General features: G+C 37.2%; 1 protein-coding gene across 5 annotated transcripts; it reads right to left on the bottom strand.

Annotated features, from left to right (window-relative positions):
- Window positions 1-637: 637 nt before the first annotated feature.
- OSGIN2 (oxidative stress induced growth inhibitor family member 2) lies at window positions 638-21,752 on the bottom strand. Of its 5 annotated transcripts, XM_060116396.1 has the most exons (7): window positions 21,466-21,752; window positions 17,740-18,154; window positions 14,724-14,878; window positions 8,960-9,096; window positions 8,204-8,395; window positions 5,241-5,332; window positions 638-2,593 (listed from the first exon to the last, which is right to left on the bottom strand). In XM_060116396.1, the coding sequence occupies exons 2-7, from the start codon at window positions 17,841-17,843 to the stop codon at window positions 1,558-1,560; spliced, it is 1,716 nt and encodes a 571-aa protein (XP_059972379.1). In that variant the 5' UTR covers window positions 17,844-18,154; window positions 21,466-21,752; the 3' UTR covers window positions 638-1,557. The 5 variants fall into 5 exon arrangements, with proteins under 5 accessions (XP_059972379.1, XP_059972380.1, XP_059972381.1 ...); XM_060116397.1 differs by lacking the exon at window positions 17,740-18,154; XM_060116398.1 differs by lacking the exon at window positions 21,466-21,752 and having other exon boundaries at window positions 16,951-17,831.
- Between the last annotated feature and the right edge of the window lie 4,972 nt (window positions 21,753-26,724).

Below are 26,724 nucleotides of genomic sequence, written 5' to 3'. Positions count from 1 at the left end.
GAGCAACTAATCCTGTGCGCCACAACTACTGAGCCTGTGTTCTAGAGCCCACGAGCTGCAACTACTGAAGCCCGTGCACCTAGAGCCTGTGGTCCACAATGAGAAGCCACAGCAATGAGAAGCCCATGCACTGCAATGAAGAGTAGCCCCCACTCACTGCAATTAGAGAAAGACTGTGCACAGCAACGAAGACCCAATGCAGCCATAAACAAACAAACAAACAAACAAACAAACAAATAAATAAATAATAAATTTAAAAAAATAGAAATAGACTTTGAATAAACACATTCCAGGTGAAATAAATTTTGCCAAAAAAAAAGTAACAGAGAGAAAAAGAATTGAGAAATTCAATTTGCCATGGAGAACTTCACAAGTAACACTTTTCTTGTCTAATACTAAATTTCTGGGGATTTGCATGAAAACACAAGACATTAAGCACACCTAAATATAAATCAAGATAGAACATATACTTCAATAAATAACCAAAGGATTAAATGCTATGTCATCTCCAATGAACAAGTTTCAAAGTAATCATCTTGAAAATAGAAAAGACAGGTTTTAACTTTTCCAATTTTAATGTTTAATAATTCTGGTAATACTCAAAAAGTATTACAATATTATAAGTACTTATGCCCAAATATCTTAAGTTTCAGTGACAGAACTTAACTCAGTGTTCACAAAGGAATAAATAGTTCCATTCAAAATTTATTGAACTTCAAATTAGTTTAAGTATTATGCTAGTTAACTAGAGAATATATCTCTAAAAAATATCTCAGCAGGTTCCTGGATGTCTCAGTAGATGCCAACATTACTGGACTGTTTAAATTAGAAGCTGAAACTATGAATTACCTGTCAAGGTTTCAACAATAAAAAATTTTAAAAGCCCATCATATTTGTTAATAAATTAGATTTATACAATCGATAATTTCAAAATAAATAAAACCTGAGTAGTATATGCCCTCTATTTCCACCCACCCTCAGCATCTGTACCTTTACATCCCATTTTCTTTTAGACCAGTGTGTCTCAAGCTTTAATAAGCATACATATTCCTTGAGGATCTCATTAAGATGTAATTTCTGATTCAGTAAGTCTGTTGTGGGTCCTGAGAGTCTACCTTTCTAACAAGCCACAAATGAAGCTGAGGCTATCTTTGAACCACCCTTTGAGCAGCAAGGTGACCCAATATATAAAGTGAGGGAAACCTCTGGCCTAATGACTGTGGTTATATAGATTCAATGCTGTTATATTTTGTAATCAAACAAAAATAACCAACAATGAGCACAAAAAATAAGTCTTGGAAGAAAAGAATGTTTTAGTTAAGTGAGAACTTAAAGTATACCAAATTGGCAGTGTTTCTATTTGTCTGACAGTTGACACCTTTGATACATTATAATGTAATCAGGACACCAAATTCTGGTAACTTTAAAAAATAGTTACTATAGCTTGAGGCTCTCCCAGTTAATTCAAGTTCAGAAAATTCAAGCCAGTACACTGTAAAACCACTATTAAAAATCTTTAATGGTAAAGTGTTCATATAAATTACTTGTAAACCTGCTCTAAGCTATCCCATCTCCTCCTCCTCTTTCAACAAATAAATGCTGCTTTTTTTTCTTCTGTCTTGTAGCTAAACAGCGTGTAACACCCAGTGCCCCTCCCTTTAAAAATCGAACAAAATTGTCTCCAACCAAAGGACCCAATGCAAAAAGGTTGGCTTCTTTAACACACTCATATGTATATGCATCTATTTCCACAGGATTACCCTTACATGTGATTGGCTGGCTTGAGTTGTGGCCTAGGTAACACCCTTGCTCCTTCAGAAAGGACAGATTGGGATGAGAACCTATCAGTACTACTGCTGCAGAGAGCTTAAATATTTTCTTCAATCCAGAGATATTTTGAAGAATGCATTTCATGTCCGACTTAAAGGAAAGCACATGGTGCTCAGGAAAACTGGTATAATCAGATAAAAGATTTGAGTCTAAAGAATATGACTGAGTACACATCATATGATAGACTTTATGGTATTCTGGATAAAGCTTTTTGGGAAGCTGTTTGAAAATTAAGCTTGGATCAGTTACTCGTCTGCGAAATACATGAATCACAGGGATATTATTGTTGTAAGCACACAGTACTGCATCAGCTGCGGTAAGCCCAGAACCTACAATTAACACTGGATCCACTTTGCCACACAACTTTCCTTTGCTTATAGCGGCTCCAAATTCAGGCATTGAATGAAACACAAAGGGAAAATCTTCCCCATCAATTTCCAAACGGCCAGGAGAATCCAATGTTCCAGTTGCCAGAGCTACATTTTCAGCAAAGAGACAGAAGGGAATATGGGAACCATCTCTTATTCGCTGATAACCCCTGATTTCCCAGTTTCTCTTGGTAAATTTTGACTTCTCTATCTGTAAATGCTGTGTTGAAATATCTCTGTCTTGACCATCATTATCAACTTGATCTCTGTAGAGTCTTGATACAGAGGTAATGTAAGTATTCTCTCTGAAATTCTTCTGAAGACCCATGACTTTTACATAATGTTTATAGTAGCGAGCTATTTCCTCTGGCATAACTCTATCCCCTTTTAGGTTCCTATAAAAAGAAAAGGAAAAATATTCTATGAGGATAATACTTTTAGTTTCCATGATTAGTACTTCTCCATCTAGTAAACTATTACATCTTTTTAATTCCTCTGGACTGTCCAAGCTAAAGCTAACCCTTACCATAACACTTTACAAAGAAAGAAAGCCTTTCCTTTTCTTTAAAAATGTTAATAAATTAGTTTATCAATGGAGGAAATCCCATGAGGGTAGAGACTGTATTTAATGCATCTTTGTTTCCCCAATGCCTTGTATAAGTATCTGTTCAGATTAGCTGCCTTTATCAATAAACTTTTATTAAATAAATGGATTAAAATGTGGATATCTGAAAATTAGACTATTTTAGTCTATGTCACAATTGTAATCTAAATAATTCAGTCTATAGCTATACTATTCAGTCTGTATTCTAATTAACTGTAGACTGAATTGTTTACAACCATTGAGATATTACAGGTCTGACTGCAATACATATACTTCTCAAAGATAATATCTAGACACAATTTTTAATAAGTTGCTTTCTGTTTTCCTAATGACCAAAAATAATTCAGATCAGTCTTTTGCTGAACAAAATCATATTTAAGTAGATAACCGTTCTCTCTGTGTTTTCCTACTCATAAAGATATCTATAAATATAAGCTGCTCTCTATGAAAAAAGCACGTTAATACATCTTTTATTTTCCACTTGAAATTTAAAGCAATGGGCGTTAGTATCATTAAACAATGCCCCAATTAGAAATGAGTAGAAATAAAAACACCGGGCTTCCCTGGTGGCGCAGTGGTTGACAGTCCGCCTGCCGATGCAGGGGACACGGGTTCGTGCCCCGGTCCGGGAAGATCCCACATGCCGCGGAGCGGCTGGGCCCGTGAGCCATGGCCGCTGAGCCTGCGCGTCCGGAGCCTGTGCTCCGCAACGGGAGAGGCCACAACAGTGAGAGGCCCGCGTACCGCTAAAAAAAAAAAAAAAAAAAAAACACCAAATCAGGGAATTCCCTGGTGGTCCAGTGGTAAGGACTCCGTGCTTTCACTGCCAAAGGCCCGGGTTCGATCCCTGGTTGGGGAACTAAGATCCCATAAGCCATGCAGTGGGGCCAAGAAAACCCATAAAAAACACCAAATCATTTCACATAATTCAGTGTAACTTGTAACTGGAAGAAGTTCAAAGTTTAATGACTATAATAATTGAGATTTAGAATGTATTAACTCTCAATTTGTACAGAAACCCTATGTAATAGTTACTATTATTATCATCTTCATTTTGCAAACTAGGAAGTTGATAGCTAGTTTAAGTTATTTGACCAAGGTCATAACATTAGAAGGTACAGAGTCAGGATTTAAACCCTGCCAATCTCTAGAGGTCTAAGAGTCTTAACACTATGCAAGGGCAGGAACTAAAGCTAATATTTATCCCAAGATTCATTTTCACATATTACTTAAACACACAATATGCTCAATTTAGAAGGATGAACACTCTGGTATGTAAATCATAAAGCTTTCTTTCCCTTTCTTACCCACATCATAAAGGGAAAAATATGTTGAGCGATTTCATTTTCTTACTTATGAAAATCAAGAACTTGTAAAATTTGCCTAATTTTGCAACTTAACATTTCAAACCCATATAAAATTCCTTTTTAAAAACCCAAAAGTCATGTTTGAAAGGTTTAAATTTACTCTGGTCTAAATTTGCTTTCCTTAAGTCTTCTTAAATTAAGGATAATTACTGTAGATTAACATGGTTTCTATCTAACAGAAAGTCAAGCATTCAAACATTACAGCCCTGTTCTAACAAAGGTTGAGTAACTTCCTGCTTTAATTTATTGTTTCTGGCAGCAGTCAAATTAGAGTAGATTCTGTGTATTAGTAGTTCCTATCTATAGGAATGAAAATGGCTTGAAAATGATAGGGCTTTTCATATTTCTCTTTTTAAATTTTGGGTTCTTTCTCCCAAATAAATACAAAATAAACTTTTATTCTTTCAAGTTGAAATTTTCATATTTTCTTTGTTTTAAAATTAATTTTCATTGAAGTATAGATGTTTTACAATGTTGTGTTAGGGGATTTTCATATTTTCTATTCTCATATTTTAGTATTCTTATTAAATATTTACCTCTACAGCCAAGTAGGCAATCACATCACGGATTCTATTTTATTCCATCATTCTAAATTATTCATTATATATATTCTGGTTTCTCTTCAGATCATATAAATCTTAAGCTTTTTAAAATTATTCATTATATATACTCTTCTACTCTGAAAAGTCAAATAATTTAGGTATGTATACATGAGATATGCATACATGAAATTATATATCCATTCATAAAAATAAGTTATATATATCCACTCATAAAAATAAGTAAATAAGGAAAGGATATGTACGTGGACAAGAAAGTAACAAAACAGAGTGGTTTAACAGGAGAGTGGGATAAAACTATGATTAACAATCTGTAGACAAGCCCTTACTTCTGTGTGCTTAGTTTTATAAAATCTCTAAATAGAAACTAGCTCATAACCACTGCTGCAAAGAGGTTTTATTTGAAAGACACCTGCATCAATATTATTCATCTAAGACAGGATCACAACTAGTTTGAGATTTGCTGACAGACACCCATTGTACACCAAAATTTTAATAGTTTTATCTTTACCTTCGTTTGCTAGATACCCAATCTTTAAATTTAAGTCCAGGTAGCTCCATCCAATTTCCAAAGCTGATTGTCAACATCGAGCCTTCCATATTCTATTTGAATAAAAAATGTACAATCAAAAAACACATTTTATCAGTAACAAGTTTTTTTTTTTTTTTTTTTTTTTTTTAACCAAAGCCATCTCATTTACTATAATTAAGTCTGGATAAGCAGAGCTCAAAGAAGTCCTAAATGGTTGTGTAAATCACCTCTGGAAATTTATTCCAATTAACTTTCAAATATTTTCAACACTTGGTAGTATCTATACTCCTTCTTTCATGTAATTATACATTTATAAATCAGATTTACAATATTACCCAATGCCTATAATCAACATAATTAGATGCAGAATATCATGTTAGAGGAGCATATCAGTATTTTCACTTTAAACAAAAGGGGAAAAGTTCATTCATTTCTAACACTTTAAATGTCTTTCCATTTTAATATTATTAACAATTTTTTTTTTTTTTTTTTTTGCGGTACGCAGGCCTCTCACTTCTGTGGCCTCTCCCATTGCAGAGCACAGGCTCTGGACACACAGGCTCAGCAGCCATGGCTCCCGGGCCCAGCCGCTCCGCGGCATGTGGGATCCTCCCAGACCGGGGCACGAACCCGCGTCCCCTGCATCGGCAGGCGGACTCTCAACCACTGCACCACCAGGGAAGCCCAAAACATTTTTTTAAATGGGCAGCAAAACAGCTTCCCCGCCCAAATCAATTATGATTGTGAAGTCTAAGATGGTTTCAATACAGCAGGAATTGCTTTCTAAAACTAGGGAAATAAGTAAGTGGTTGCCTGATTAAGAACAGACTCACTGCTGAGGCTAATGCTGCCTTTAAGGAAGTGAGCCACTTCAAGCTTGCCCTACTTCTACTTTGCTCAGTACAAAGCAAGAAAAGCCCAAGGGCCAAAAGCACCTTTCCCAATGACGTCAACGATCTCTTTCAACCAACTCTTTTAGGCTATGCCTTCTTTTATCTGAACACTTCTTGCCCTGTTTCTACACAGCCCAGTATTGGGAATGGGACTTGTTATTATTATTATTATTGGCTAACATTTATAGAGCACTTACTATGTGTTACGGCTTATAAAGTCATATTATTTGTGAAAGTACAAGATCACCACAGGAAGAGAATGCAGCAAGTTGCCACTGCTTTGAAGCAGGCTGGGCCTGATACTAGGATTAGAACCAAGTTTCAGGTATATATCGCTTTATCACTGATTCAAATATGTTTTTAGTTATCAAGGCTTATCCATACTTTAACTTTCCTAAATGTAAGTGAGAGAAATGAAGTAACAGAGATCAAATATTGCCTGCACATTTTTCTAAGCAGAAAATATATATGTACAATAAAACCTCAGGAATTTATAGAAGGTTCTCTAAAAACTTAAAAAATGTATTATGGCTTTTTCAATAAATGCAGTTTTATTAAGAATGCTACTTAGGGCTTCCCTGGTGGCACAGTGGTTGAGAATCTGCCTGCCAATGCAGTGGACACGGGTTCGAGCCCTGGTCTGGGAAGATCCCACATGCTGCGGAGCAGCTAGCCCCGTGAGCCACAATTACTGAGCCTGTGCGTCTGGAGCCTGTGCTCCGCAACAAGAGAGGCCGCGATAGTGAGAGGCCCGCGCACCGCGATGAGGAGTGGCCCCCACTTGCCACAACTAGAGAAAGCCCTCGCACAGAAACGAAGACCCAACACAGACATAAATAAATAAATAAAAATTAAAAAAAAAAAAAAAAAAAGAATGCTACTTATTAACAAAGCAAATATAAACATGTAAGCTAAAAGGCACAGATATTTTGATAGTTGCTATCATTACCATAAAGGTAATTAAGATGAAAAAGTCAGTGACATAGTTCATCTATAAAGTCCCCAAATACTCTGAAACAATCATTTGATAAATGTAAACAACTTTTAGCCATATAACATTGCACTAATATAGGAATATCCAACTGAAGTTTATACTAAAAATTTGATATTTAAAGTTAAAATTCCCATGAAGTCTTTATTTCATAACATAGCAAAAATTATTTAACATTTATTTGTACAACAAGTGAGCACTCACCACACACTAGACACTGTACTAACTGCTAAGGACACAGGAGTGAGGAATAATTATTAGTTGCTGCCCGCTAATGAAATATGCTGGATCTTTGTGTTGATAGTCCTCTGGTTTAACCTCTGCTATGGACTGAATTGTATCACCCCCCCAAATACACATGCTGAAACCCTAACCCCCCAACGTTATGGCATTTGGAGATGGGGCCTTTGGAAGGTAATTAGGGCTAGATGAGGTCATGAGGCTGATGCCCTCATAACAGGATTAGTGGCTTTACAAGAAGAGAGTTCACACACTCTTTGTTACATAAGGATATGCAAGAAAGCAGCTGTCTGCAAGCCAGAAAAAGAGCCCTCACCATAAACTGAATCATCTGGCACCTTGATCTTGGATTTTCCAGCCTTCAAAGTGTGAAATCTGTTGTTTAAGACACTCAGTCTATAGTATTTTATTTTAGCAGCCCAAGCAGACTAATACAATTTTTTTCTTTTACATTTTTCATTTAAGATCTTGGAAATGTAGGGAAATAATACATATTAGAATGAAATACTGTGTGAGATTTTGTAAACTCTACAATGAATAAGTGAATTAAAAATGTTTTACTATGCAAAACATCTTGAAATATTTTATGTATAATTCTTAGAGAAACACTTATTCTAAGACACTATCACTAATCAAATTTGGCTTAATTTCTACTAGTAATTAATTCATATGTATCCGAACACATTAAAATTCTCAGATAAAGATGTGGTAATCATCATATATAATATTATATCATAATGTTTAAGAATCAAAATGGTCTTATCAAGATGATGTATAATAATTCACATTCACTAAAATGCTAAGGAAAATATACTCACATGCCAAGCTCCACCAGGTGGACCTTTACCAAGAACTAAGTGAGGGATATAATGATGCTGTTCTAATTTCCAATGCAAAATGGATGGATAATCATACCCAAAGTCAGCATCTGGATGAAGAAGTGCGTCGAAAAGTACTGCAACAGGATTGGATGATCGACCCTCAAGGCCCTCAGACAAGTACTCTAAGTCCTGAATTTTTTTTAAAAAAAAAGAAAGAAAAAAGGCAGATAGAGTTTGGAAAAACAAACAAAAAAACTCCAGCTAACATAATAATAGTGAAGACCATTTATTATAATCCAGCATTTCCCATAGAGTGTGCTATAAAACACTGACGTTCCTTGAGATCTTAATAGATTCTCTGGTCAAATAAGTATGGGAAAATGTTGGGTTTCAAAAAGCTAATCAGATCGTTTTACTACAAAACTTGAAGATGCCTTTAATATGCTAGTATGCCTTACTATGTCTACCATGACACTCTAATAATAAAAAGCAGCATTTCCCAAACTTACCAGAGCATAGAGCACATATTAAACTCCATCAGGAAATAATTCGTGAAATTCTGCTCTAATTAATTCAGGAAAATAAATGGAAGCAACTCAGCAGAATATATTTACAATTCTAAAATTAAAATGTTAGAAGGTGTTATTTAGAAGAAAAGGTTTTCAGCTAAGAAATACGATGCTTATATAGTAGAAAACTAACCTTGTCTCAGTATAATAAAATTTAAAAGCATCAACATGTGAAAAATAATACCTGATCAACAATGGAAAGATGTCTCGCTTCTTCTAATTTGCTATGTAAGATTGTGTTTGGATGTATTGCTTCTGATGATAAATATGGTCTGTAGCCTGACAGCATATAAGAAAGGCAGATTCCTGAGGGTCCATTTCCTATTAAAAAAAAAGGTGGAGAGGGGTGTATCTTGCATCTTAATACTCATGTTCTTTGGCTTTTCTGTTTCACAGATGGTTTTTCTCCTTCACAAATTCTTCTTTCTCTAAACTCTCAAAGCCAAGTATTCACAAGGGAAGATTTTTGTCTTCTCTCCTGTTTTCTTTTGGGAGTCTCACCTACTCAAAGCTTCAACTCTCTATGCTACTAACCCTCAAAATTAGATATCTAGGCTGACCTCTTACCCCCAAAATATATCTCAAATTTCCATATGCCACTTCTTCACCTGACTGAACCACTAATAACTTAATCACAATGTGTTCAAAAGCAAATTCATGAGTTCTTCCATTTTGGTGCCCTCTCCTTTAAACCTCATTCCTTTGCTGGTATGATACTTACCAGCAAAATCCTAAGTTAATCAGGTTCTGGTTTAAATGTATTTTGTCACCTATATCCATTCAGTTGTCTTTGTTATTCTCACTCATATATTCTCACTCAGAAGACAAAAATCTCTTCTTGCTCCTCTTCAAGATTCACCTACTTCAAATAATTTCACATTCTACATTCAAATGAGTTCTCATAACAAGAGTTCTCATTATGTTACCCACGCTATGTTACCCACTCTACCCAAAGCCCTTCATTGCTTGTTCCTTCTATCCAGTGTTCTCCATGTTCTGGTCTCAACCATCTTTCAAGTCCCATCTCCTAATAACTTCCCTCCTGTATTTCTATATCCTTTATCCAAAAGCAAACTGGATTTTTTGTTGTTGTTGAACTCCAACAACTACTTTGATTTCTGTAGTTCTTTTAGTCTGGGTTGCCATTTCTCTATTATATCCATCTACCAAAAATTTAATCTATCTGGGACAACTGTAAGCCATCAGAAAAATATCCTGTTCCTTGTCTAATATTTTGCCCCAAATAAAATAAGCTCAAAGATGTAAACATGAAAAGTAACATCATAATATTAGGAAAGAGGTTAATATTTCTACTTATAATGCTGTAGTAAGAAGCCTTTAAGTATGACACAAAACTCAAGACAGAAAGGAAAATAAACCATTTGACTTCATAAAATTTTTTTTAAATGGCAAATATTGGGAGTTAAGATCTGAGGTAAAGAGCTAATTTCCTTGAATCAAAAAGAAAGAGACAAAACTAAAGAAAAATCATAATACCAACAGAAATAGAAGAAAAATTTGAGAAAATCCAACAATTATTCATGTAAAAACTCTCAACAAACAACAGAGGGGAAATTCCTTAACTTGATAAAGAGTATCTACAAAAATCCTACAGCTAACATCATAATTAATGGTGAGAAATTAGGGGTTTTTTTTCCCCTATAAGATCAAGAAAAGGATGTCTCTTCTCACCATTCCTACTCACCACACACCTTAATGGAAATCCTAGCTAATGCACTAAGACCAGAAAAGGAAATTAAAGGTATACAGATTGGGAAAGAAGAAACAAAACTGTCTTTGTTTGTAAATGCCATGATTATCTATGTCAAAAGTCCCAAAGAATTGACCAAAGTAAACTCCTGGAAGTAACAAGCAATTATGTTGCATGAAAAAGGTTAATATATACAAGTCAATTGCTTTCCTACAGACCAGTAATGAACAAGTGGAATGTGAAATTAAATACACAACCCCACTTATATTTGCAAGAAATACTTGGGCATAAGTCTAACAAAATTCACATAAGATCTAAATGAGAAAAACCACAAAACTCTGATGAAAGAGATCAAAGAATATCTAACTGATGGAAAGCTATTCCATGTTCATGGATAGAATGATTCAATATTGTTAAGATGTCAGTTCTTCCCAACTTGATCTACAGATTTGATGCGATCAAAATCAAAATCCCAGCAAGTTACTTTGTGGATATTGGCAAACTGATTCTCAAGTTTAAATGGAAAGGCAAAAGACCCAGAACTGCCAATATAATATTGAAGAACAAAGTTAGGGCTAATACCATCCAACTTCATCTTACTGTAAAACTACAGTTAACAAGACAGTGTGGAAATGAAAGAATATATAAATGAATGGAACAGAACAGACAGCCAAGAGATAGATCCTCACAAATACAGTCAACTTTTTTTTTTTTTTTTTTTTTTTTGCGGTACGCGGGCCTCTCACTGCTGTGGCCTCTCCCGTTGTGGAGCACAGGCTCCGGATGCGCAGGCTCAGCGGCCATGGCTCACGGGACCAGCCACTCCGCGGCATGTGGAATCCTCCGGACCAGGGCACAAACCCGTGTTCCCTGCATCGGCAGGCGGACTCCCAACCACTGCGCCACCAGGGAAGCCCCCAGTCAACTTATTTTTGACAAAAGAGCAAAGGCAATGCAATGGAGAAAGGATAATCTTTTCAACAAATGGTACTAGAACAACTGGACATCTACATGTAAAAAATGTGAATCTAGATACTAACTTTATATCTTTACAAAAATGAATTAAAACAGATTATAGACCTAAATATAAAACACAAAATTATAAAACATCTAGAAAATAACTATGAGAAAATCTAGGTGACGTTGGGTTTGGTAATGAGTTTTTAGATATAACACCAAAAGCAAGATCTATGAAAGAAAAAAATTGGTATGCAGGACTTCTTAAAATTTATGCTCTGCCAAGTCACTGTTAAGAGAATGAAAAGGCAAGTCACAGACTAGGAGCAAATATCTGCAAAACATGTATTTGATAAAGTACTTGTTTCTAACATATACAAAGAACTCTTAAATCTCAACCATAAGAAAACCACCAACACAATCAATTAAAAAGTAGGGAAAAGTTCTGTACCTCAAGGTATAGAGATGGAATATAAGCATATGAGAAATTACTCAACATTGTATATCATTACAGAACTGCAAATTAAAACGAGATACTACACACCTATCAGAATGGCTAAACCCCAAAACACAGACAGTATCAAATGTTTCCAAGGATGTGGAACAACAGGAACTCTCATTCATAGTTGCTGGGAATGCAAAATGATACAGTCACTTTGGAAGACAATTTGACAGTTTCTTAAAAGCTAAACATAGTCTTAACATATGACCCAGCAATCACACTCCTAGGTGGGTTGAAAACTTAATGGCCATGCAAAAATCTGCATATAAATGTTTGCAGTACTTTACTCATAAATGTCAAACACTGGAAGCAACCAAGATGTGCTTCAATAAGCCAATGGGTAAACTGAAACATCCATACAATGCAATAGTATCCAGTGATAAAAAGAAATGAGTATCAAGCCATGAAAAGACAGAGAGTGATCTTAAATGCATATTGCTAAGTCAAATAAGCCAGTCTGAAAAGGCTACATACAGTGATTCCATATATATGACATTCTGGGAAAGGCAAAACTATAGAGATAGTAAAAGATCAGTGGTTACCAAGGGTTGATAGTTGAAGGAAAGGATGAATGGGTGGAACACAGGAGGTTTTTAGGGCAGTGAAACTATTTTATATGATGTAATAATACATGACATTATACACCCAACAAAACCCATAGAACTGTACAACCCAAAGAGTGAACCCTAATGTGCACTATAGATTTTAGTTAATAATAATGTATAAAAACAGTGGTTCATCAATTGTGACAAATGTACCACACCAAAGCAAGATGTTAATAAAAGGTATAAAAGGGGGTTGGGAAGGAGAAGAAAAGGAATATATAATAAAGATGTTAATAAAATGTATAAAAGGGGGTTGGGAGAGTATTTACAGAAATATTCTCTGTAATTTCTGTTTCCTTTTCCTATAGACTTAAACTGCTCTAAATAAAGCCTATTAAATACTGGCTATACGAAAAATAGTGGGAGTTAATGTCTCAAAGAATCACAAAGAAATAACACTCAAAAGACAATACAAAAAGAATACAAATAAGCAGTTCATAGAGAAATATATACACAGGCAGAATGTGCCCCATCTCCCAAAGATTTCCCATTCTTAACCCCAAGATCCTGAGCGTGTTACCTTACAGAGAAAAAGGACTTTGTAGATGTGATTAAATTAAGGACCGTGAGCTGGAGAGAGTAGCCTGGATTATCCAGGTGGGTCCAATCTAATCACACAAGTCCTTAAAAACAGAGACCCTTTCCCACCTGTGGTAAGGAGGAACCCTAACTATGAAAGGTTAAAAGAGAAACAACACTGCTGGCTTTGAAGATGCAGAGGGGTCCAGGAGCCAAGGAATACTAGTAGCCTCTAGAAACTGGGAAAGCAAGGAAACATTCTATCTACCCTAGAGCCTCCAAAAGGAATGCAGCCCTGCTGATACCTTGATTTTAGCCCAGTGAGACCAGTGTTGGACTTCTGTTCTATAGAACAGTTAAATACATTTATGTTGTTAAAGCCATCAGGTTTGTGGTAATTTGTTATGACAGCAACAGAAAACCAATTACATACATTAAGGAAATTAGCCCTTTATTATGATCAGCTGGCGGTGCTATTGCCAGCAATAATGGCCCTATAAACATGAGGTTAAGCTACGCTTCGGCTAGCTGAGGCAAAATAGGAACAGATTGCTTTGGGGGAAGTAAGGTGCAGATGAAAGTAGTTTTTCTTTTTCTGACCCTGCCATAGCCCAACTAGAACAAGAAGACAGGTTCCTTTGCCTATGACAAGACATACAGGATGGAAAACCAGGGTTGGATATAAGTGGGAAATGGAACGTGAGATTTAGTTTCCAAGATATCTTGGATGAGAAATACTGCAAACACTGTCAGCTCCCCTAGAGGGGAATCTAGTGTAGAACTATCTTGCTTTCCTTCCTTCCTTCCTTCCTTCCTTTATTGAATCTCCTATGGAGAGATGTCAATATGCCAGACAGAGCACAGGACTTCCCTCTCCATTAACTTGAAACAAGTCAAAGAAACTAAGAAGTTGTATGCCATCAAGGTACATTATGTCCCATAATTCCTTCCTTTGGCTTGGTTTCACACTATAGTACTTGTCCAACTTCATGAGTTTGAATATTAGATTAAAGATACATATGACAGGTAATTAAATACATGCAATAAAACAACATCATAAAATTTTATAATTTTGAATTAGGTTTTACTAATAACTTAATTTTTAATATCTTATATACCTATCTATTGAGGTGGTACAATGGATATATAATAGTAACATATGGTTAAAATATTATAAACCTAACTGTAGAGTACTATAATGTTCTTTATTAACTGAGCACTGACTACTAACTTGCACAGGTTACTCAACTACTGAGTTTCCCTGTCTGTCCATACCCTACAACCTCAGAGGGCTATAGGTTTTAAGGCATAATCCAATAATGTACACAGAATGCTCTATACAGGGCTCTAATAACATTGGTTATCATCATTATCATAACACTGTCATATAAGTAACACAACTGACTACTGATATTTTAAAATAGAATAATATCAACCCTTCAATGAAAAAATGTTCCATTCTAACACAGAATCTAATATCAGATAAATCAATTCCTCTCTCCAAAGATTTGGTTATTGGTTATTTAAAAATATTAAGCAACCTAAGAATACTTTTCAATACAATCCTAAGAACTTGTGCTATGTAACTGTGCACTTATAAAAGTAGTAAGGATCAGAACTGTAATTTTAAGAGATAAAATGCAATAAAACTTACCTATTACTACCACAGGCAAAGTCACTGATGAATCTTCAAGTAAAGAAGTTTCTTCAACTAATGGCATAGCTTTAACTTTTCGCCCCAAATTATCACCAAAATATTGCACTAAGGAATTAAAAATCTCTCCTTCAGTTTCAGGGTCACTATAGTTTCTTTTAAAAGGAAAATATGGAACAAAAACAAAACAACAAATATATAGTCAATATAGCCTTTATAAAAATCTGTCTTTATTCAGATTTTATTTAGGCCATAAAATATTCAATAGTTCCATAAAAGGAGAAAAGAAAATCCTTTGATTAATGCTTTCAAATTAGTACCTTAGCCACGTCAACGTACACCACTTTGTTAGAAATCCTAAATACAGTGGTCCCTCGGTATCCAAGGGGGGTTGGTTCCAGAACTACCCCAGGATAGGGCAGAGTTCCCCAGGATACACTGACAGATTCCTCACCCCCAGTAATTGGGCTCCCCTAACTTTACATGGCCCCTTTTGGCCAGAACTGATACCCTTTGGATATGGCTACTTAGGAAAGCCCCTCCTCACACTGCAAGCCTGCCTCTGAAAGAAGTCTTATGCTCAATCCATCCCTTTCAGAGCATTCCAACTCCCACCACTGATCAGATCCAGATGTACTAGCTGTCTTGCCTTCTGCTTCTTGACAACTGAACTCAACTTGAGTATATTATACTTGGGCCTGTCCCTGATATTTCTCCAAAGTGTGTGCCCAGGACAGGTTCCCCAGCTTCCTTTGGATGCTTCTGATTAGTCCTTTTAGGTATCCAGGCCTCATTAATATTATGGTGGTTGTAAAGGCCACAGTTCTTTTTCAGGAGATGCAGACATCATGGCCAGTCTCCTCCTGACATCCCTATCTCAAACACTGTTGCTTCCATATATATAACCTGGAATTTAATTAATAAAAATGATCATCACTCTGAGATTCTGGTAATTAAAAAGACATCTCCTTCTTCAAACCCTAACAAATGTTTCACATTAATAAAAGGGCAGATATGCTGGGGGTTACAGTCAACTTGAGACTATATAAATATTAAACTAGATACTTGAATATTATCTGATATCCTGTACACTCTGAGAACAAACTGATAATCCTCTGAATGACTGAATGAAGGTACTTTAGCAGTTCCTACCATATTTGATTTTATAAGCAAAACTCAATGATCTAAAATGCCTTGGCCAGTTTCTTAAGTCTACAAATACACACTGTGAAACAAATATTTAATATTTAAATTCCTTAAGAACAAAAAAATCATGGCTAGAAGAGAAGTGTTGGCTTAAACTCTGAATCACTTTTACTTAAAGGTACAGTAGAATTCATTTTTTAAATAACTTATTAAGAGGCATTTAATATTCTAAGTCAAGATGTCTCAAGAAACCTTTTTTTTTTTTTTCTGGCAGGCCTCAGAATTTTAATATAGCTATCAATTCTATAATTTGACTATACCTTTTGTTTTGAATTTTATTTATTTTTGTACAGCAGGTTCTTACTATTTATCTATTTTATACATATTAGTAAATCCCAATCTCCCAATCATATATGTCAATCCCAATCTCCCAATTCATCCCACCACCACCAACCCCCTGACTATACATTTTACAAGGATCTTTCATTACACTGGACTAGTCTTCTCAAATAACTGGTTTATACTTAAGAAAAAAGAGGTTAAGACAATTAGAAATAAAATGCCTCCTCTGTTAGGCTTCTATTAATCAAGAAAGACAAAGTTTTCAAGAGCTCAAAAACATCAGATCATCTGATCAGGCCTTAGACCAAGGTAAATAAATAGAGGGAACTTGGTAATGCTTTAAAAAAAAAAGACCTTTAATGAGATAAAATTCACATATAAAATTCACCCTTTCATTTATTTTTTTTGGCGGCACCACTTGGCATGTGGGATCTTAGTTTCCTGACAGAGATTGAACCCACGCCCCCTGGAGTGGAAGCACGGAGTCTTAACCACTGGACTGCCAGGGAAGTCCAAAATTCACCCTTTTAAAGTGTACAATTCAGGGCTCTAAGTAGTCACAAGGTTTTGCAATCACTACCAATAACTTCAGAGAAATTTTATCACCCTAAAAGTATATGCTGCACCCATTAGCACTCATTCCTCATTCTTCCCTCCCCGCAGCCATTGGCAGCCACTAATCTACTATCTTACTGATATGCCTACTCTGGAAATTTCAAATAAATGGAACTCCTCATACATTATGTAGCCTTTTGTGTCTGGCTTCTTCCACATAGCATGTTTTCAAGGTTCACCCAGGTGGTAGGATGTATTGGTACTTCATTCCTTTTTATGCCTGAATAATATTCCATTGTATATTACCCACTCATGAGCTGATAAACATTTGGATGGTTTCCACTTTTTGGCTATTACAAATATTCTATGAACATTCATGTATAAATTTTTGTGTGGACAAATGTTTTCATTTCTCTTAGGAGTGCATGCAATGGCTGGGCTGTAAACTCTCTGTTTAACATCTTGAGGAATTAGCAAACTATTTTCCCAAGTGTGCATCATCTTACATTCCCACCAGTGAAATGAGGGTCCCAATGTCTCCACATCCTCACCAGCATGTTATTTTTTGTTTTTTATTTTAGCCATTCTAGTAGGTATAAAGTAGCATCTCATTGCAGTTTTCATTAGCATTTCCCTAATGACTAATAATGTTAAGCATCTTTTCATGTGCTTATTGGCCACCTGTATATCTTCTTCGGAGAATAATTCAAATTATTTGCCCACTTTCCAACTGGGCTGTCTTTTTTATTGTTGAGTTTAAAAAATTCTTTATATGTCCTGGATACAAGTCCCTTTTTAGATATATGATTTGTAAATATTTTCTCCCATTTTGTGGGTTGTCTTTTCACTGTCTTTATATTGTCTTTTAAATCACAAAAGTTTTCATTTTCGATCAAGTCCAATTTATTTTCTTTTGTTGCTGTACTTTTGGTGTCATATCTAAGAAAGCACTGCCTAATCTAAGATTACAAACCTGTTTTCTTCTATGAGTTTTATAGCTCTAGTTCTTAAATTTAGGTCTTTCATCCATTTTGAGTTAACGTTTATATATAGTATGAGGTAGCAGTCCAACTTCATTCTTCTGCTTGTGAATATCCATCTGTCTTGGCATCATTTGTTGAAAAGACTGATATTTCCCTTTTGTCTTGGGATCCCACAGAAACCAACTGACAGCAAATGAAGGGAATTATTTCTGGACTCTCAATTCTATTCCATTGATCTATGTTTATCTTTATGGCAACGTAACACTGTCTTGATTACAGTTTCTTTGTGTAAGTTGTAAAATTAGGAAGTGTGAATCCTCCAACTTTGTTCTTTTTGCAAGATTGTCTTGGCTATTCTGGGTTCCTTGTAATTCCATGTGACTTTTAGGATCTGCTCATCAATTTCTGAAAAAAAAAAGGCAGCTAGGATTTTGATAGGATTACACTGAATTTGTAGATAAATTCAAGGAATATTGCCATTATTGCCATCTTAAGAATACTAAGCTTTTCAATCCATGAACATGGGATTCCTTACCATTTATTTAGGCCTCCTTTCATTCTTTTCAATGTTTTCTAGTTTTCAATGTACAAGTTTCACTTTTCTTCTGTTAAATTTATTCCTAAATATTTCATTCTCTTTGATGCTAGTATAAATTGAACTGTTTTATCAATTTCATTGTCAGATTGTTCATTGTAAGTGTACAGAAATACAATTGATTTTTGTATGTTGATCTTGTATTCTGCAATATCACTGAATTCATTTATTAGATCTAGTAGGTTTTTTTTTGTGTGTGTGTGGGCCTCAAGCAATTTGACACTGGTCTCTCCCAAGACTCAAGTAGAGTATATAGAGCCAAAGTTTTAGTTTATCTTAATTCTCCAGAGTACACATAATTTGTTCTGATTTTCTACTAACTGGTCATACATATAATCTTTGTGTATATAATCCATAATATTGGTATAAACTATTTGCAATAAACTTGCATGGTACTTGATAAATACTGGTTTAACACAGGCATGAAAAACTGAATCAAGAGAAGAAATGAAAATTAGGTTCACTGAATTTACATAAAGCAACAATGAAACAAAGACCTATTAGTAAGTATTCTTTCTAAAAAATTCAGTCTAAACTATAAATTTAGTATTGCTGTACATATTTTACAGTATATGCATACTATATGCATACTGTGTTCACAGGTCTATGAATAGTGAAAATTTCCACTGCAGATATCCAATGTGCTGAATGTTTGTTCTATTTAAAACAAGTATTTGAGTAATAAAAAAATCTACTTAAAAAAAATCTACTTTTCCCTTATTTGAGGCAATAAATTGGAAAATATAACTAAATTTTAGGAAATAGTAAAGAAGAGCACTTTACACATATGCAAAAATAGTTACCTTATTCTTAGGAATCAAATCAGAAGACTATTTGAAATTTCAGATGATTTTAGATGCCTTCCATGTTTTGTTTTTGAAACATTATGGTCCAAAGACTCAAAACAAATTTAAAAGGATGGCACAGACATAATATTTGAATAACAAAACACTTTTCTCACACCTAGCAATACTTTTCTAAATGATCCTTCAAAATGAAATGCTTTACTACCTGAGTTTAGTCTTTGGAAGCATGAGCTTAGAATTTACCAAATTGATACTACCATAAGAAAAGAAGGTTCTAAAGTCACAAAGGAAGTCAGTCACACTCTCTATCTTCTAGAACAGGAAGTATGGAAGTTGGAAAGTTAGGAGACAGTTCTCTCACAATATTTATTCTTTCAGATATAAGGCAAGATCCAAAATGTAGACACTGTCACAATTGGTTTTAAAATGTGTTCCTAATGAAATTACTCAAAAAAAAAAATTGTGCTAGTAAATTATAAACCTTCTCCTAAGGAAATGTTTTAATTATTAAATAAACGTTTTCTTTTTTAAATTTTAGATAAGATAGAGCTGTTTATACAGTGGAAATATGGTTTATCAATCACAATTTTTATTCTTTGGCTAGCAGGCTTGTTTTCCCTTATCCCTCAAGATCAAAATATAGCAAATACCTTGTTTTCACCTCCTCCTCCACATTTCTGTACAAGGACGTAAACACATGATATTCACTATCTAGGATTAGTTGAACACGTATGAATCCCAAGCTGTGTCCTTAGAATTCAACTGTACCAAAAGGTGTCAAAAGGCTTTTGGACAGTACTTTCTAAAAGGCATATTATTTTCTCAGGGGCTTCAGTTTAACAAGTTTTCACTAGGGGAACTTGTTTTCTAAAGTTCTCCAAAGTGGATCTGATACTCTCAAATAACTGTCAAGTAGGTAACACACAAATTTACCTAGAATTTAAAATCCAGCAGTTTATTACATAAAATAATTTTTAATATCCAGAATTTAGAGACTCCTACAAAACTCACTGAGAAGGTAGGCAAGCCTGGATTGCTGCTCTAGTTCAACAGGAATTCTGAGTCTTTTCTGTGCGTTACACCCCTTTTGCAATTTGGTGAAGCCTCTGGACCTCTTCTTTGAATAATATTATTAAACACATAACAGGATTTACAAGGAAACTAAAAAGTAAACTTGGAATGTTTTTATGTATTCCTCTATCGTATTAAATAACAAGTTCAGTGATGTAAAATAATTACTGTAATCTTGAAAAAATAAATAAACAATATTTCTAGGTATCTGCAACAATTAATGTGGTATGAAAATATTTGTGATTTCTATTCATGACAAAGTCAAAAATACTACCGTGATTTACTGCTTATATTTACAGTTGAAGAAAACAGATTTTGGTTAAAGTTGAGTGAAAATTCCTGGTACCTTTCTTTACATCCAAGTTCACTGGCCACCTAGTCTATATATGCAGCCCAATTTAAGAACTCTGATCAGAATTTCACATTTTACAAAAGACGTTTTGCATATCATTATTCTAGCACATTCGTGTATATATAAGGCAAGGCACTTTACTAAAGTCTTCGCTAAGCTTCTCTTTTCTTCACCACAAGATTAAAACTAGTTTCAAGTTGCTTTCGGTCTTTCTCTCCATAACTGAATGAAATGTTGGCCAACTGTGCTAGATCTAGTACATAAACTTTTATTTTAAAATGTATTATCCGTATCACCCCTAAAAACGTTCCTCATAATGTTAGTCTAGAATCGCCACATTTTTCAAATTTCTACAATATATATGACTTACAATGATTGACATCTTAAAAGTCAGAAACATATTTGTAGCTAGAACATCACATTTTAAACATAGCTCCCTGCCTCCCTTCAACCCAGTAACTTAGGTTATTAGATTTTTTTTTTAAGAAAAAGAATGTTTAAGGTGTGTGGGGGGCTGGGAGAACCTCACAACCCTTCACTAAAACTTTGCACTACTTTTAAGTCTCAGTTCGCCGTAACCGACTAGATACGGGCCTAGCCGGTCCCGCAGTCCCGTGACTGGCACGGTCCAGGGAGAGTAAAAGGGGACAACAGAGGAGAGTCCCCCAGAGCCAGGAGCCAAGGCGGGGAACCTCGACTAGACAGGAACAGGGAGGAAGCAGCAGCCGAGGCGGGAGGCCTCTGCAGTTCAGGCGCTTGCCTTCCACCACCGACCCGTCCCCGACTCCCTAACCCGCGCGGCCTCTACCCATTTCGGCCCCTGCCCTGCCGCAGGGCCCCGCAGCACTCTACCCTCCGCCTGCCCCCTTTTCTTCCACGGTGGAGAAGTCACCTGAAATGACCGGCCAGGGAGCAGCGGCAGCACCACACGGGCATGGAGCGCGGCGCACGGGGCGCCCGAGCGCGACCGCCACGGCCACCTCCCTCGGCGGGGTTGCCCGTTCGGGACGCCCGCCTGGTTACGGGGTCCTCGGGGCGCCCGCGCCCCGCGCCTAGCCGTTGCCGCGACTGCCGGAAGCTGCGGTTCAGCAGCCGGCCGGGATCTGGAGCACCCAAGCCCGCTTCAGGAAAGCGGCTTCCGCTCCTCGACTACTGGCAGCCGGACGCCGGCGGCCGATGATCTCTGGGCGCCGCGATGGGGGCGGAACGGGGCGGGGACGCTGCGACGGCTGCGGCGGAGGCGGGCGGGCTCCTCCTCGCAGGTGCGGAGGCGGCGGCGGCGGGCGAGGCCCGGGATTGGTGGAGCCGCGGCCAGAGCGAGGGGCCCGGCCTGAAGAAGTGTTCGCTGAGAGGGCGGGGGGCCGAGGTAGTCCGCCCACCAGACGGCTGGCGGTGGCTACTGGGGCCCGGGCCTCGGCCTGCGCCCTGCGGCCCCTCCGCGTGCTCCCGACCTGCGGCGAGGGAGGTTGGCGAGGCTGGGAGGATGAGCGTCCTGAGTGCCGGATGACAAGGGGAAGAGGAAGAGCTGCTAACCTCGGTAGCGGGACGGTTAGGGGGAAATCCCTGCGTGCCGCGCGGCCTCTGCGACCCGAGCACCCCAGTGTCTCCAGAGTCGGTCCACGCGGGCCTCTCACCAAGGACGCCCGGGAAGACCGAGATTACCGCTCGACGAAAACCACTTTAGCGCCTTATCTCGCGCTGGCCTGGGCGCAGACGCCCGGAGCTTCCGCGCGCTTTTCGTTCTTGACCCTGCCTCACAATCGCCTGGGCGAACTCACCAAACCATGGGTGCCCGGGCCCCACCCCAAGGATTCTGATGGGGGAAGTCTGGCTTTCCGACTGAGGTCCCACTTCCTTAAGTGGCACCAATGGTTAAAAATACAGGTGCTCAGCCCCGCCCCAGATTCACTGAGTACCTTTCATGGAGGGGGAAAGGGCAGGAACGTGTATTTTTTAAGTCCCTCCAGGTGGTTATAATGCAAGAAAAGTTAGAAAGTACCGAGTAATGAGTGTCCCTATTCGGTATTTTCAAGAAATGAAGGGGGGAAAAAACCTGGGAGAAGTGATTAATTGCATATACTGTTATATAGGGATGTCTTTCTATCCTTCTTTCCAAAGAGCGCTAATTATTTTTGCAGTTAGAATCTGGGATACGTAAGTTTCTGTTTTTAAATAATTTTTTAAGTTCTCAATTTTTGCTGAATGTTGTCATTGAACAAACTTGGACTTAGCAGGTATTTTAGAGTCTGTGGAGCTTAAAATGAAGTTTTAGGACTCAGCCTGACTCCAGGATTATACAATCTAAGATAATATATTCATTTATACATATACACTTATATTCATATTACTATAATGTTTATTTTACTTTAATGTTTCAGAAAGTGAAGCATACTTTTCTGTTGATATTCATAACATTATCCTTTTAAAGGAACTAAATTTGTAATAGCTATGCCAATCCAGAGAATTGAAATATTTAAAACTGTAAGGTTTATGAGTACTTTGTATAACTTTTTCTTTTCTTTATGGCTTTGTTTTTACTTTGAGTTTCTTATGGTATTTTCAGATGAATTAATAAAGTGAGAATATCAAATTTTAGCCTTAAGCAGACGTGTATTTAAACCTCGGGAACTTGCTATCATGGTTTATCCTTGATAAGGGCTAATGATTAAACCAGATCACAATAACTACATAGAGGATTTTTCTTATAGCAAATGGGGCACATCAGAATTTTTGTTTCTGTTTTTTGAAATTGTAGTGTGAGGTGCTATTTAAATGTAAAATCCAGGTTTGATGAGGTCGTGGGGCAACAGACTCAGATACTGCTGGTGAGAGTGTAAATTGGTATGTAATCCAAACTCCCCCATCTGCATAATAGACTCTCATTCCTCCTTTCAGCACATGCAGTAGCACATTTAGAGTGGAGTTTATCTCACACTAGCAACCATTCCAAAACAACCCTCCTTACTGGTGTATAATATACCAGTATTTTATACATTAAATTATAATATAGTAGTTAAAAGGACTGTCTATTGGAATCTTCACTGTGCTAGCAGTGTGATCTTGGACAAGTTACTTAGCATCTCTGGGCTTTGATTCCTCATCTGTAAAATGAGATAATAATAATTAGTTCATTGGTTATAAGAATTAAATTAAAAAATACTTATAAAGCACTTACCACAGTACCTGGCTCATGTTAATAAATATTAAAACAAATAAATATAAAATATTAAATAAATATGAAAATAAATACTTTCCATTATTATCAATAATATTGTAAAATATTTTCACATTTTCTAAAATCCGGAAGTATGTGTATGGATTGAAATGTGCTCTCCCCCACTCCACCCCAATTCATATATTAAAGCCCTAACGTTACCTAATGTGACTGTATTTGGAGATAGGGCCTGTAAAGAGGTAATTGAGGTTAAATGAGGTCATGAGTGTGGAACTCTAACCCAGTAGGTTTGGTACCTTAGAAGAAGAGGAGTGGTGCTTTTTGCCAGATGAGGACACAGGAGAGGGTGGCAAGCCAGGAAGAGAGCTCTCACCAAGAACCAAATCAGCAGCCTCCTTGGTCTCAGACCTTCCAGCCTCCAGAATTGTGAGAAAATAAATGTCTTCTTAAGCCACGTACTGTATGGCGTTTTGTTTTGGAGCCTGAGCTGACAAAGATAATATGTTTTTGCATTTTCTAGAAGCAAACAAAAAATTCTAATGGAAATTATTCAGAATAAACTGTTGCATTTTATATACTAGGTAAACCTGTCAGTGGACCATTTCATATGCTTGGAAGTATAAGACTAAGTTTTAGAGGGGTTTAGAAAACATTCTAGAAAAACAGTTCCTCCTTTATTGAAACTCTGGGAAGTTCAGATACCATTCAGATTTCTTTATCCTCAGGCCCACTGACACTTTTTGGTACAGAGAATTACCTCTGTTTAGCTGCCAATTTGGAATTCTCATCAGCTCTATTCTCTATCTAGATGGCAAATTTAAAAAAAAAAAATGCTTCCCTGACTACACAGGAAACTGGGGACTTACTGGTGCTGGGGACTTAAGATAAAGTTTCTTCCTGCAGTTTGAACTCAGGGGATTAGAAAGTTGTAAACCAAGAAGGCTGCTTGCTAAAAATACAATTTATTTTTGTGGCCATTGTAGCAGTCAGATTCAGTTGCAGAGAACAGAACTCATAAAATTCACTCTGGCTCTTAAGAATCACTCTTAAGAGTTGCTTTCGGAGAGGAACCAAGATGGCGGAATAGGAGGACGTGCTCTCACTCCCTCTTGCGAGAACATCAGAATCACAACTAGCTGCTGGACAGTCATCGACAGAAAGACACTGGAACTCACCAAAAAAGATACCCCACATCCAAAGACAAAGGAGAAGCCACAATGAGATAGTAGGAGGGGCACAATCACAGTAAAATCAAGTCCCATAACTGGTGGGTGGGTGACTCACAGACTGGCGAACACTTATACCACAGAAGTCCAACCACTGGAGTGAAGGTTCTGAGCCCCACGCCAAACTTCCCAACCTGGGGGTCCGGCAACGGAGCGGGAATTCCTAGAGAATCAGACTTTGAAGCCTAGTGGGAACTGATTGCAGGACTTCAACAGGACTGGGGAAAACAGAGACTTCATTCTTGGAGGGCACACACAAAGTAGTGTGCGCGTTGGGACACGGGAAGGAGAAGTGACCCCAGGGGAGAATGAACCAGATGTACTTGCTAGTGTTGGAGGGTATTCTGTGGGGAGGAGTGGGGGGTGCTGTGCTTCACTGTGGGGACAAGGACACTGGCAGAAGAAGTTCTGGGAAGTACTCCTTGGTGTGAGCCCTCCCAGAGTCTGATATTAGCCCCACCAAAGAGCCCAGGTAGGCTCCAGTGTTGGGTTGCCTCACACCAAACAACCAACAGGGAGGGAACACAGCCCCACCCATCAACAGTCAAGTGGAGTAAAGTTTTACTGAGCTCTGCCCACCAGAGCAACAGCTCTACCCACCACCAGTCCGTCCCATCAAGCCTCTTAGATAGCCTCATCCACCACAGGGCGGACAGCAGAAGCAAGAAGAACTACAATCCTGCAGCCTGTGGAACAAAAACCACATTCACAGGAAGACAGACAAGATGAAAAGGCAGAGGGCTATATACCAGATGAAGGAACAAGATAAAACCCCAGAAAAACAACTAAATGAAGTGGAGATAGGAAACCTTCCAGAAAAAGAATTCAGAATAATGATAGTGAAGATGATCCAGGACCTCAGAAAAAGAATGGAGGCAAAGAGCGAGAAGATGCAAGAAATGTTTAACAAAGACCTAGAAGAATTAAAGAACAAACAAACAGAGATGAACAATACAATTACTGAAATGAAGACTAGAAGGAATCAATAGCAGATTAAGTGAGGCAGAAGAATGGATAAGTGACCTGGAAGACAGAATGTTGGAATTCACTGCTGTGGAACAGACTAAAGAAAAAAGAATGAAAACAAATAAAGACAGCCTAAGAGACCTCTGGGACAACATTAAATGCAACAACATTCGTATTATAGGGGTCCCAGAAGGAGAAGAGAGAGAGGACCAGAGAAAATATTTGAAGAGATTATAGTCAAGAACATTCCTAACAGGGGAAAGGAAATAGCCACCCAAGTCCATGAAGCGCAGCAAGTCCCATACAGGATAAACCCATGGAGAAACAGGCAGAAACACATAGTGATTAAATTAGCAAAAATTAAAGACAAAGAAAAATTATTGAAAGCAGCAAGGGAAAAATGACAAATAACATACAAGGGAACTCCCATAAGGTTAATACCTGATTTCTTAGCAGAAGCTCTACAAGTCAGAAGGGAGTGACATGATATACTTAAAATGATGAAAGGGAAGAACCTAAAACCAAGATTACTCTCCCCAGCAAGGATCTTATTCAGATCTGATGGAGAAATCAAAAGCTTTACAGACAAGCAAAAGCTAAGAGAATTCAGCACCAGCAAACCAGGTCTACAACAAATGCTAAAGGAAATTCTCTAAGTGGGAAGCACAAGAGAAAAAAAGGACCTACAAAAACAAACCCCAAACAATTAAGAAAATGGTAATAGGAACATACATATCAATAAATACCTTAAATGTGAATGGGCTAAATGCTCCAACCAAAAGAC

Source organism: Mesoplodon densirostris, chromosome 13 (assembly GCF_025265405.1).
Source record: "Mesoplodon densirostris isolate mMesDen1 chromosome 13, mMesDen1 primary haplotype, whole genome shotgun sequence".
NCBI classification, from domain to species: domain Eukaryota; kingdom Metazoa; phylum Chordata; class Mammalia; order Artiodactyla; family Ziphiidae; genus Mesoplodon; species Mesoplodon densirostris.
This window is presented reverse-complemented; position numbering and strand designations above follow the sequence as displayed.